The sequence below is a fragment of the Gossypium hirsutum genome, chromosome A06 (genome assembly GCF_007990345.1).
Source record: "Gossypium hirsutum isolate 1008001.06 chromosome A06, Gossypium_hirsutum_v2.1, whole genome shotgun sequence".
Classification (NCBI taxonomy): Eukaryota; Viridiplantae; Streptophyta; class Magnoliopsida; order Malvales; family Malvaceae; genus Gossypium; species Gossypium hirsutum.
In genome coordinates, this window is record NC_053429.1 from 116,716,781 (window position 1) to 116,729,288 (window position 12,508).

The 12,508-nt window shown below is 33.6% G+C and overlaps 1 protein-coding gene across 1 annotated transcript; it reads right to left on the minus strand.

Moving 5' to 3' along the window:
* Nucleotides 1-589: 589 nt before the first annotated feature.
* Nucleotides 590-3,368, minus strand: LOC107961996 (lactoylglutathione lyase GLX1). The gene is made up of 9 exons (XM_016898200.2): nucleotides 3,113-3,368; nucleotides 2,790-2,924; nucleotides 2,574-2,698; nucleotides 2,267-2,331; nucleotides 1,974-2,186; nucleotides 1,661-1,708; nucleotides 1,434-1,541; nucleotides 1,180-1,332; nucleotides 590-881 (listed from the first exon to the last, which is right to left on the minus strand). The coding sequence occupies exons 2-9, from the start codon at nucleotides 2,903-2,905 to the stop codon at nucleotides 840-842; spliced, it is 870 nt and encodes a 289-aa protein (XP_016753689.1). The 5' UTR covers nucleotides 2,906-2,924; nucleotides 3,113-3,368; the 3' UTR covers nucleotides 590-839.
* Between the last annotated feature and the right edge of the window lie 9,140 nt (nucleotides 3,369-12,508).

Genomic DNA, 12,508 nt, shown 5'->3' on the forward strand with positions numbered 1-12,508 from the left:
GCCAACAATTTATATCGTCAGGGACCAGATTTTTAGTGTCATTACCTGCATTTCCAACCTAAAGGGCCCAACAACCTAGGTCTAAATTGACTTACCTAGGTCTAAATTGACTTGGCTGGATTTCCACAATAGCACACCAAAACCTAATTCTTTAAATTGGCTGGGTTTTTAAAATAGCACACCCGAATTATGATCGGCATCTCTATTTTTTCTCTTATTCTTTTTCTCTTCTCTTTTTTTTTCTTCTTTTCCCCTTCTTCTTTTTCTAATACTTAATTTAAGACTATTTAAACTGATGCTAACCCTCAGGCTGGCTGATTAATGACAGCAAGGAGCCCATTAAATGCCATAACTGAAAATAGTTAAAAGGATTGATTTGTTACTTTTTGAAAATTGAATGTCTAAATTGAAAACAGAGTGACTGTGTTGTCGATTGCATCAACACTGATTAACTGTTGCTATAATTTGCCCTATTTTAATTCCATTAGTTTCCTATCGTTTGCACAAGCCTCATTTTATCAGACAAGAAATGCAGAGATGCCCCAATGGATCATCCCAACTGTATAATTTACAGATTTGGACTATAACATTATCAAGGCATGACGGTCCAAGTGCGTCTTTTTATTGACCACATCTAAAAAACAGGGATGTAAATCGTGAATATCATCAATCATAAGCATAACCTGCTGATAGCTATGCGACATACTAGAATCCACAACTGATACAAGCGGGAAATGGTCCAGGTAGCATAACAAATATCATATTTAACAGACATATCTGCTCGCTTACACAACAAGATACTGATTTATTCATATAGTAGCATTACTCTTTTTTAGTGCCTACTTGAGTTCCTTCAGAAAGTCCTCATTGTCAACCAGAACCTGCAGAAACAAAGCATAACCATATTATAAACTTGTCAACATAAAAAAGGCTTCTTATAACACGAATCACTCAAAACATTTTATGCTATGCTCTAATTCACGATCTAGTTTGGTTGAGACATGGATGCGCCGTGACCATATGTTTTCATAATCTATCACTCAGCCATCGTATCTCTCCTGATTCCTATTTATGATTCTTCCTTGTAATCTATCACTCAGCCATCATAACCTATTATTCTTTACAAATTCTCATGAAAATAGTGCAGACGGAGAAGTTGCAGTAGTACTAAAAGCTTACAGTTTTCCAGCCATCAGGATCTAGGAAAGAGGTAATTTTAGTGTTGATCCCAGGAATTGGCCCCGGTTTACGAGTAACCTTTCCCCCAAGCTCTTGTATAACATGTTCCACAACCTCACCGCTTTTGTATACATCATCAGTGCTAATAGCAACCTGGAATAAGGAAAATAGTCACCCAAAAAGGACAATGGAATCAGTAGTAACAGAGACTTTTATCTGCAAGGATATAGCTAAGTATAGAGTTAAAAACAGACCTGTGCATATGCATTTCCCTTGGTATATTCAGTCACTCCGTAATTGTAAGTCAACTCAAGAACAGTAGTCTCATGTTCTTCTGCATACCCCATCATAGCTATGGAGTACTGTCAAGCACACGCAACAAAAACCAGAGTTAGGCTTCCTCTGCAGCTAGAAGATAAGCTTTACATATCCTTCTAAGCTAATAATATGAATAGAAAAAGCCAAGTAGGACAGAATTTACCTTATATTCAGGCCTATCCACCTTCTTTACTAGCTTCATTCCCAACGCCTGCAAAGAAATAGATGTATAAAAGCAAGGCCATTACCAACTCAAAAGAAAAAAGAAAAAAAAAAAGTTTGGAGCATTAACCACCAGTAATCAATTAGATCCAAAGACTGCTTATGACTAATTGACTATTCTCCAATAAATAAAATTTTCATCTAAGTGATTCATGCACTCAAAGTCTAGGCACAATGAATTTGCGGTCAAATTGAACAATAAGATTAGTTAGAGAAACAAAAGTCAAGAAAAAGGTTATTTTACTTTGCACTACCTTTTCATAGAACTTAACAGAGCGGTCTAAATCCCCAACACGAAGCATTACTTGACAGAGTGGCTCAGGAGTAGAAGCTCTTTGGATGAGCTCAAAAATATAACCATCAGGATCCTTCACGAAAGCAATAACAGAGGATCCACCTTTAACTGGACCAGGCTCTCTTGTAATATTGCCACCCTTTGCACGGATGTCCTCAACCATTTTGTAGACCTAAAATACAAAAATGGATATATATATATCAGCATTCTCAATGAATCTTTTGTTTGACTATCCAAATGTTTGAAACTTACATCAGGTGTTGCAATTGCAAAATGCCCAAAACCAGTTCCAATATCATACGATGATACTCCATAATCTGTAGAGAAGAATAAAAGCTTTTAACTCAGAGATCAAAGAAGTTTACACTTTAGATTAACAGTAGCGAAGTATGCCACAATAGATGTAGCAGATATCTATAACATATATTGAATAAAAGGAATCGATATTTTAACTGTTTGACAAAAAGAAAAATTTGCCAGCTCCAAGCATTACAGATATAACAAAAGCCATTTGCAGTAAATATTTCGCTATAAAAATACAAGGAAAACATAAACGTACTGTAAGTTAACTCAACAACGAAATGAGACTCCTCTGGGCCAAACCCAAGAAAGGCATTGGAGTATTTCTCTTCAGGAATATCTCTTTTCCTCAACAATTTCATCCCAAAACACTCAGTGTAGAACCTAGATACAAATTTGTAGCATTAAAACTTCAAAAAGAAAGTGAAAATTTAAGAACATCAATAGTACTAGAAATAAAAAAAGCAAATGTTACTTGATGGTACGATCAAGATCGCCAACACGGTACACGGCGTGAAGGAACCGACGCTTATCTTTCTTCGGCCATTCCAACAACTCAGTGCTGGGAACTGCAGCTGAACCCTCAGCCATCTTTCAACAAATCCGATTGCTGTGTAATCATTCGCAAAGTCAACCAAATGAATAGAAATTACATAATAAAAATATCATTTTCATTTCATTTTTCAATTTTAAAGTAAAGATCAAAGCTAAAACTTATTACAAATATAGATCAAAACCAAAAAAAAACTAAACCCTAACCCAAATTAAAGAAACCCTAATTTGGATCGAAGAACTTACCAGCAATTACTAGAGAAAAATAGAGTGAGAGTGGGAGTGAGTGGGAGTGAAGCGCCCTGTATAACGCAGTGTCAACATTGGGACAAATTTATAAACTTTTTAATTTTTATTTCACTAATGTAACATGACAGTTACAAAGTGGTGATATAACCGACAAACACGTCTCTTAAGTAGTTTCAGCCAACCAATCAGATATGTGCTTTTCTTCTTGTTAAAAACGCCAACTGTTGTTCTAGACAATTTTGGGAGTTAATACGGAAGTCTAAATCACTAACGGATATTAATATGGAAACGTGGCGATATCCAAATCATTACCACCTATTGAATAAAAAAAATTAGTATTCTCAATTTTTTTTAGTATTGAGCAGCTTTAGAATTTTTTTGCTAATATTTAATTTTTAATGAGTTTTCATAAGAGTGAAAATTAATTATTGGGTTCATTCTAATATATACATTAAAAAATAAAAAAATTTATTTTTTTAAATCATCAATTACTTTGATAAAATAAAAAATGATTGCTTGTTCTTTTTAATATAATATCTTATTACAAATTGATGGATTGCAAAATAAACTAAAGAGAGAAGAAAGCAAATCACGAAGATTATTATATTAAAAATTAGATTTGATTTTGTCTAGTTTACTTAAAAATTTAAAAAATTAATCATTATTTATTAAATTAAAAAGTAAATTGATCTTTTTAATAATAATTTTTCTTGTTAAAACTAACGTCAATAATGGTAATAGAATGATCATAAAAATAAGAACATACAGATTTTATGTGGAAACTCTATCGGGAAAAAATCACAGGCAAATGAGAAGAAATTCACTAATTTTAAAAGAGAATGATACAACAAGAGTTTCGACTACGTCTATTTAAAGGTTAAAAAACATATACAACAAGAGTTTCGACTACGTCTATTTAAAGGTTAAAAAATCATATTCTAATCAATGTCAAATAGAAGAAGTGTAGTTCTATACGAATTCTACTTGTGCATCATGGTCCATACACAGATCCCCTTATTTTGCTACTACATTTTATTTCTTTAACAAGTGTTGAATTCGAATGATACAAGGTGAGTTTCGACTACATCTATTTAGAGGTTGAAAAAAACCTAATTCTAATCAATGTCAAATATATTATGCTAATAAATGCTAAATATATTATGCTAATAAATACAAGATCTTCTAGAAAGAAAATATACTTTATTTAACTTGACTTGCAAATAATCTCTTAGAATTTGGGTTGTACAACTCTAACAATCTCCATATTGACATGAATTCTCAACGAACAATTTCTTCATCACAAACTCTCAATGAACAAGTTCTCCACATCTTTCACAAAACCCTTTAAAGGTATTCTTCAACAATGAACACTAACCAAGTCCAAGCAATCTCAAACTTGGTTATAGGAAGTGACTTAGTCATCATATTTGTAGGATTATCATGAGTACTAACTTTGCTCACAACAATATCACCACGAACAATAATATCACGCAAAAAATGATACCGAACATCAATGTGCTTTATTCTCTCATGAAACATTTGATCTTTCGAAAGGAAGACGTCACTCTGACTATCACAAAGCACTATACTGATCTGAAGGTCTCTACTGAGTTCACCAAAGAGTTCTTTTAACTAAATAGTTTCTTTACAAGCCTCGATAATTGTCGTGTACTCAGCTTCAGTAGTAGACAAAGCAACTGTAGTTTGCAAAGTGGCTTTCCAACTGATTGCGCAACCTCCAATAATAAAGACATACCCGGTGAGAGATATTCTTTTATTAAGATCTCCAGCAAAATCAGAATCAACATACTCAATAACTCCATATCTAGTTCTTCCAAACTATACGCAAACATCAACAGTACCTCTTAAGTATCTAAAAATCCAGCGAACCACTTTTCAGTGTTCTTTACAGAGATTCACTATGTATCTACTAATTGCACTAATTGCATATAAAAAATCTAGACGTGAGCAAACCATAACATACATGAAAGATCCCACTACACTAGAATATGGAACACATGCCATGTAATCAATATCATAATCTAATTACGGACACAAAACTGATGAAAGCCTGAAGTGGGCTACTAATAGAGTACTAAAAGACTTGGCATTCTACATACTGAACCTGCGAAGAGCTTTCTCAATGTACCATTTCTGACTTAGGTACAATTTACATGCTTGTCTATATTTGAGAATCTCTGTAATGACCCAAAATTCATGGGCACCGGAAAAGTGAGTTATAGGGCCTCCATCTTAGTGAAATAAGTTCGAAAATAATTATTAAAAATATTTATGAGCCTAGTGGTGTGTCTAATTAGGATTTAATTAGGTGAATTTAGCTAAATTTAGAGTAAGTAATAAAAAGGATTAAATTGAATAAAGGGTAAAAGTTTAATTATAAAACAATAGAATATAAAAAGGATTAAAATGGCAATTAAGCCATTGACTGCAATTGAGGCGGCATATTGGTGAAATAAAATCAAAGATTTTTTTAGGTTTATATATTATAATGATTATTATTATGGTTTTATATTAAATTATTATGATTATTTAATTGATAATATATTATAAATAAATTAAATAGAAGACAATTGTATGGTAATAAAATATACATGTGTAAGAATTGTATTGGTACATTTGTAATTTAAATATTTAATTACTTATAATTTAAGTATAAATATATTTTATAATTATTAATTGTATTAATTAAATCATGCGATTTTTATTTGATAAGCAAATTAGATAATGACATTTGTAATAATATAAATATGTACACTTGTTATATAATTATTAATTTACTATATAATTATTAATTTACTTAATATTAAAGTAAAAGATACTTTAATATATGATATTTATATTATATTATGTTAATAAAATAATATAGCATAAAAGAATTAAAGAAACAAAAGAAACAAAACAAAAGAAACAGAAACGAAACAGAGAACAAAACGAAAACAGGGGAAGAAAAAGGGAAAGAAAATAAAAAGGGAAATTGGGATTTTAAAGCTTCAAGTTTAATTGGTAAGCTTAATTAAGTCATTTTCTCTTAATTTTGATATTTTAGAAGCCTTAAAACAAGTTTTGATGAAATTAAGTTGATAATTCAAGAGTTTATATGTTTCCAAGTAGGGTTTATGTTGGGAAAAAATTATGGAATTAGGGATTTAATTAAATGAATTATAAGTTAGAATTGATTAAGGGATTAAATTGTAAAGTAGGCTAAAAGTTTTATGTTGTAGGGACTAAATTGAAGAAATTTTGAAATTAGGGAAATATGCTGGAAATTTTATAGTTAAATATAAGTTTAGACAAATTTTGAATAGAAAAAGAGAGTGAATTGGATTAAGAAAGTAATTAAGTTTAGTTAGGATTAAATTGGGAATAAGGTAGGAATTGTTTAGAAATTTAATTATTTATTATAATTAATGCTGTAAATAATAATGTAAATTACTATTGTTATAATTCGAGGACTAAAACGGGAGAATTACGGTGTGTATTACTATAATTCGAATTTTAATTATTATTGATTGCTGAATTTTTAATTGTTATGTATGGTAAGTAAGACTTGAGGTAAGTATGTGAAATTGATATGAATATTGAATGAAAATGAAAGTGATGCAAATTGAATCAAATTGAATTGAATAAGTGAATTATGGAATATGAGATTATTTGAAAAGTGTATTGATTGAAAAATGAATGGTGATTTGAATTGTGAATTGAAAGTCATATAGAATTGAGAAAGTGAATTGAATACCCTATTAACTAGTCGGGCTGAGTCGGATATAGTTGGCATGCCATAGGATTGGAAGTGTTCAGGGATACTTCGACCTCGAGTTGATGAGACACTGGGTGTCACTATATTTCTTCGAATAGATTCGATGAGGTACTGGGTACCAACTTTACTTCGGCTAGGCCGATGAGACACTGGGTGTCAACTATTGCTTCGAACTATCCGATGAGGCACTGAGTGCCATTTGGTGTGTTTGGTTGGATCCGTGTATCCGCCAAAGTCCGAGTTATGTTAATAGGGTAAAAAAATATTTGAAATATGAATTTGAGGTATTAAAATGAGAAAAAGAAATTGAATTATGAATTGGAATTGTGATAGAAATAGAAAAGTATGAACTAAATGTTCATAAGTGATTTAAATTCAAGTTTGTGAAAAGTATATTGATTTATGAATAATTAAATTGAATTGTTATTATGAAATGATGAAAGAAAATAATAATAATAATAATAATAATAAAGTATAAATTAGTATATAAGAAATTAATTGTTATGTATTTAATATTTATGTTTTATATTGTTGATATAATTTGAATTATGGTAATACAACTGAGTATATCTATACTCAGCGTACGATTGTTTCTGTGCGCAGGTTAGTAGAAGCCAAGTGTCCCGGCTTAGCATCCATAACAATCCCGACTCCAACACAAATTTGGTGATGTATATTTCTCTTTTGAGTAAAGGTGGCATGTACATAGGTGTTGTTTAGTCACTTGAATATGTATATTACTTTGGGTAATGAAGAATGAATTATAAGATTTAGATGGTTAAATGAAATGGTAAGGAAAGTATATGATATTTTGATACGTGAACATTAAGTTGTTAAATGAATGAATTTTTTAATCAATTTTGAATGATGCTATGATAGTTATTAAGTTAAAATTATGTTAATGATATAAATATTAGTTATATGAATGTGAAACATTGGTGTTGGTTATTTTGGTTTGAATTTGTAGGGGTTTTAGGTAAAAATAAGCAGAAATACTACCGAAATTTTTACAAAAATAAATAAATAAATAAATACGAAAAATTTTCCTGAATACTCAAACAAGTCCTGTTCTACTTTTAATACGTGTTTTGAGCTTCGAGAGTCCAATATAGGGACTTAATTATTATATTATACTATGAAAGTTATAATTATTCGTAAGTTGTCTGATATGTCCGGTAATGCCTCATAACCTCGTTCCGACGACGGTTTAGGGTTAGGGGGTGTTACAGTTGTTGGTATCAGAGCTATCAGGTTTAGCCGATTCTCGAGCTAAATTAGGCTCGGAAGTGAGTTTAGAAGTACATGCCACTTTCGAGTCGAAATTGAGTCGGGATTTTTTTGGATGCTGACCTATTTGTTTGTTTCTGTTTTATAGATTAAAGATGTTTGATGAAAAAATTAATGATACTGATAAAGAAATGCATACTGGTGATGAAGAGTCGTATGGATTAGATGAAACAGAGTCGGTAACACCTAGTATAAATCCAGAAAGAAATCAACCACCTAGAGTTGATAGAAGAAATAACAGAGATGATTCTGATATATTAAGAATTATTGCCGATGCTTTTCAAAGAGTAGCGAGAACCGCTCCTGCTACGACTTCATTTCCAACTCAAAGACGGGCCCCGATAAAGGAATTAAGGAAGTATGGTGCCGCTGAATTTATGGGTCTTAAAGGAGTCGATCCGTCCGCAGTTGAAAATTGGATAGAGTCGACTAAAAGAATTTTACAGCAACTGGATTGTACCCCCCGGGAGAGTTTGATTTGTGCTGTATCGTTACTGCAAGGGGAGGCTTACTTATGGTGGGAATCAGTTGTTCGGCATTTACCAGAGGATTAGATAACATGGAACCTATTTTAGAAAGAGTTTCAAAAGAAATACATCAGAGAAATGTATATTGAAGATAAAAAGCAGGAGTTCCTAATGCTGCAACAGGGTGACATGTCAGTAATAGACTATGAGAGAGAATTCTCGAGACTCAGCAGATATGCCTCAGAGTTTATTCCAACGAAGCTAATAGTTGTAAAAGATTTTTACGGCGTTTGCGAGATGAGATTAAGGTACAATTGATATCTCATCGTATTACTGAGATGATAGATTTGATTGAGCGAGCTAAAATGGTAGAACAAGTGTTGGGAGTTAATAAAAAGATTGAAAGTGCTCGACCAGTTGGGAAGCGTGTAGGAACTACTAGTTCGAATCCTCAGCCGAAAAGACCAAAAGAATCTTAGGGTGGCTGGAGATCCAGTTTTAGATCAGACAGAGGTGGTAGAAGCAGAGGTAAACAGATGACAGTATCTACTAGCAGTGTGAGAGGTCCATCTCGAAGTGTAGAAATTTCAGACTGTGAGCACTGCGGGAAGAAACACAGAGGAGAATGTTGAAAGTAACTAGAGGTTGCTTCAGATGTGGTTCTACAGACCATTTTATCAGAGATTGTCCGAACACCGATAGTGCTGCACCTGTATCGTCACAAAGATCAGTATCTACTGCTAGAGGCAGAGGGTCAGGTAGAGGTAGTTCGGCTTCCAGAGGAGGTGCTGGTAGAAGGAGCAGTGATATTGTTACTCAGCAGTCTGAAGCCAAAGTACCAGCCAGAGCTTATGTGGTCAGAAAACGAGAAGAAGGTGATGCTCATGATGTGGTGACAGGTATATTTTTACTGCATTCTGAGCCTATTTATGCTTTGATTGATTCTGGATCTTCGCATTCTTATATTAATTCAAAATTAGTCAAATCGGGAAAACTAAAATCTAAAATGTCTAAAGTGTCTATAGAGGTGTCAAGTCCGATAGGCCAAACAGTGTTAGTGAATCAGATTTGTCCAAGATGCCCGTTAATTATACAGAATAAAACTTTTCCTGTTGACTTGTTGATTATGCCATTTGGGGATTTTGATATAATATTGGGAATGGATTGACTATCCGAATATGGAGTAATTTTGGACTGTTATAAAAAGAAATTTAGTATTCAAACAGACAGTGGGGATCAGATTGAAGTAGACGCTATTCGTACTAGTGGGCCGGCACGTATCATTTCAGTAATAAAGGCTAGTAAATTACTTCAACAGGGTTGTTCAGCATATTTGGCATATGTTATTAACTCAGATTCGGTTGGAAGTCAATGTAGCAAGATCCGAACAGTTTGCGAATTTCCTGATGTATTTCGTGAGGAATTACCGGGTTTACCGCCTGATAGAGAAGTTGAATTTGCTATAGAGGTTTATCCGGGTACTGCACCGATCTCTATACCTCCGTATCAGATGTCACCTACATAGTTGAAAGAATTGAAGATACAGTTGCAAGATTTGTTAGATCGTGGCTTTATTCGACCGAGTATATCACCGTGGGGAGCTCCGGTATTATTTGTTAAAAAGAAATATGGCTCTATGCGACTTTGTATTGATTACCGACAGTTGAACAAGGTGACAATTAAAAATAAGTACCCGTTGCCTCGCATTGATGATTTATTTGATTAGTTGAGAGGAGCTTCTGTGTTTTCGAAGATTGACTTAAGGTCGGGTTACTATCAGTTGAAGGTAAAAGAAAGTGATGCACCAAAGACAGCTTTCCGTATGAGGTATGGCCATTATGAGTTCTTGGTAATGCCATTTGGGTTAACAAATGCCCCAGCTGCTTTTATGGATCTCATGAATCGTATCTTTCAGCCATATTTAGATCAGTTTGTGGTGGTTTTTATTGATGATATATTGGTTTATTCAAAGTCAGAGTCAGAACATGATCGGCATCTGAGGATTGTGCTACAGACTTTACGAGAGAAACAACTATATGGAAAGCTTAGTAAATGCGAGTTCTGGTTATCAAAAGTGGTATTTCTGGGACATGTAGTATCTGCAGATGGAATCCGAGTTGATCCGAAAAAGATTGAAGCAATTATTCAATGGAATGCACCGAGGAATGTATCTGAGGTACGTAGTTTTCTTGGTTTAGCTGGGTATTACAGAAGATTTGTAAATGGATTTTCGAAGATAGCTTTGCCGATGACCAAGTTGCTGCAGAAGAATGTTCCTTTTATTTAGGATGATTAGTGTCAGAAAAGTTTTGAAACATTGAAGCAAATGTTAACCGAAGCACCAGTTCTGACATTGCTAGAATCGGGTAAAGATTTTGTAGTGTATAGTGATGCTTCTTTGAGTGGTTTGGGTTGTGTATTGATGCAGGATGAGAAGGTAATAGCCTATGCATCTTGTCAATTGAAACCACATGAAAGGAATTATCCGACTCATGATCTTGAATTAGCAGCTGTGATTTTTGCATTGAAGATTTGGAGACATTATCTTTATGGTGAAAAATGTTACATCTATACTGATCATAAGAGTTTGAAGTATCTTCATTCTCAGAAAGAATTAAATTTGAGACAAAGGCGTTGGATCGAGCTTCTGAAAGATTATGACTGTGTTATATCATCCAGAAAGAGCTAATGTTGTAGCTGACGCATTAAGTAGAAAAGCTGTAATTGAATTAAGAGCAATGTTTGCACGACTTAGTATCAGTGATGATGGGAGTCTTTTGGCCGAATTGAGAGTAAAACCGGTAATGTTTGATCAGATTAGATCAGCTCAGTTGGAAGATGGCAAATTATTGAAGAAAAGAGAGATGGTACAGAATGGCACAGCAGAAAATTTTAGTATTGATGATTGTGGATGCTTGAGGTTTTGAAATTGGATTTGTATTCCAAATACTTCTGAGCTTAAAAAGTTGATTCTATGGGAAGCTCATGATAGTTCATTTGCTATGCACCCCGGAGGCACGAAAATGTATCGAGATTTAAGAGAATTATATTGGTGGCCAGGGATGAAAAGAGACATAGTAGAATTTGTAAGTAAATGTTTGACTTGTCAACGGGTAAAGGCAGAACATCAGGTTCCTACTGGATTGCTTCAGCCTATTAATATTCTTGAATGGAAATGGGATCGCATCACGACGGATTTTATTACGGGATTACCGTTGTCAGCAAGCAAAAAGAATGCTATTTGGGTGATAGTTGATAGACTTACCAAGTCAGCACATTTTATAGCAGTCAGGACAGATTGGTCGTTGCAGAAGCTTGCAGACGTGTATATTCGAGAAATTGTTAGATTACATGGCATTCCGATATCAATAATTTCAGATCGAGATCCTCGGTTCACATCGAGATTTTGGAGACAGTTACATGAGTCGTTGGGTACTAGACTTAGTTTCAGTACAGCTTTTCATCCCCAAACTGACGGACAGTCCGAACGGGTAATTCAGATACTAGAAAATATGCTTCGAGCTTGTATTATTGATTTTGAAGCAAGTTGGGAGCGATATTTGCCACTAGCTGAGTTTGTCTATAATAATAGTTTCCAATCTAGTATTCAGATGGCTCCGGATGAAGCGTTATATGGTCGAAAATGTAGATCACCAGTATGTTGGACGGAGTTGAATGAAAGGAAAGTAATTGGGCCGGAATTAATTCAAGAAACAGAAGAAACAGTCAAAAAGATCAAAGATAGATTAAAGGTAGCTTTTGACAGACAAAAGTCTTATGCCGATTTGAAACGTCGAGATATTGAGTATTCAGTTGGAGATAAAGTATTTCTTAAGGTTTCTCCTTGGAAAAAAGTTTTGA

Bases quoted from the DNA above. Each gene is read 5' to 3' on its own strand.
- LOC107961996 (XM_016898200.2), bottom strand. From the start codon at position 2,905: ATGGCTGAGGGTTCAGCTGCAGTTCCCAGCACTGAGTTGTTGGAATGG. The intron at 2,332-2,573 runs GTACGTTTATGT...TCTTCTCTACAG, and splicing joins CGTTGTTGAGTTAACTTACA to ATTATGGAGTATCATCGTAT. The intron at 1,709-1,973 runs GTAGTGCAAAGT...ATTTCTTTGCAG, and splicing joins CTGTTAAGTTCTATGAAAAG to GCGTTGGGAATGAAGCTAGT.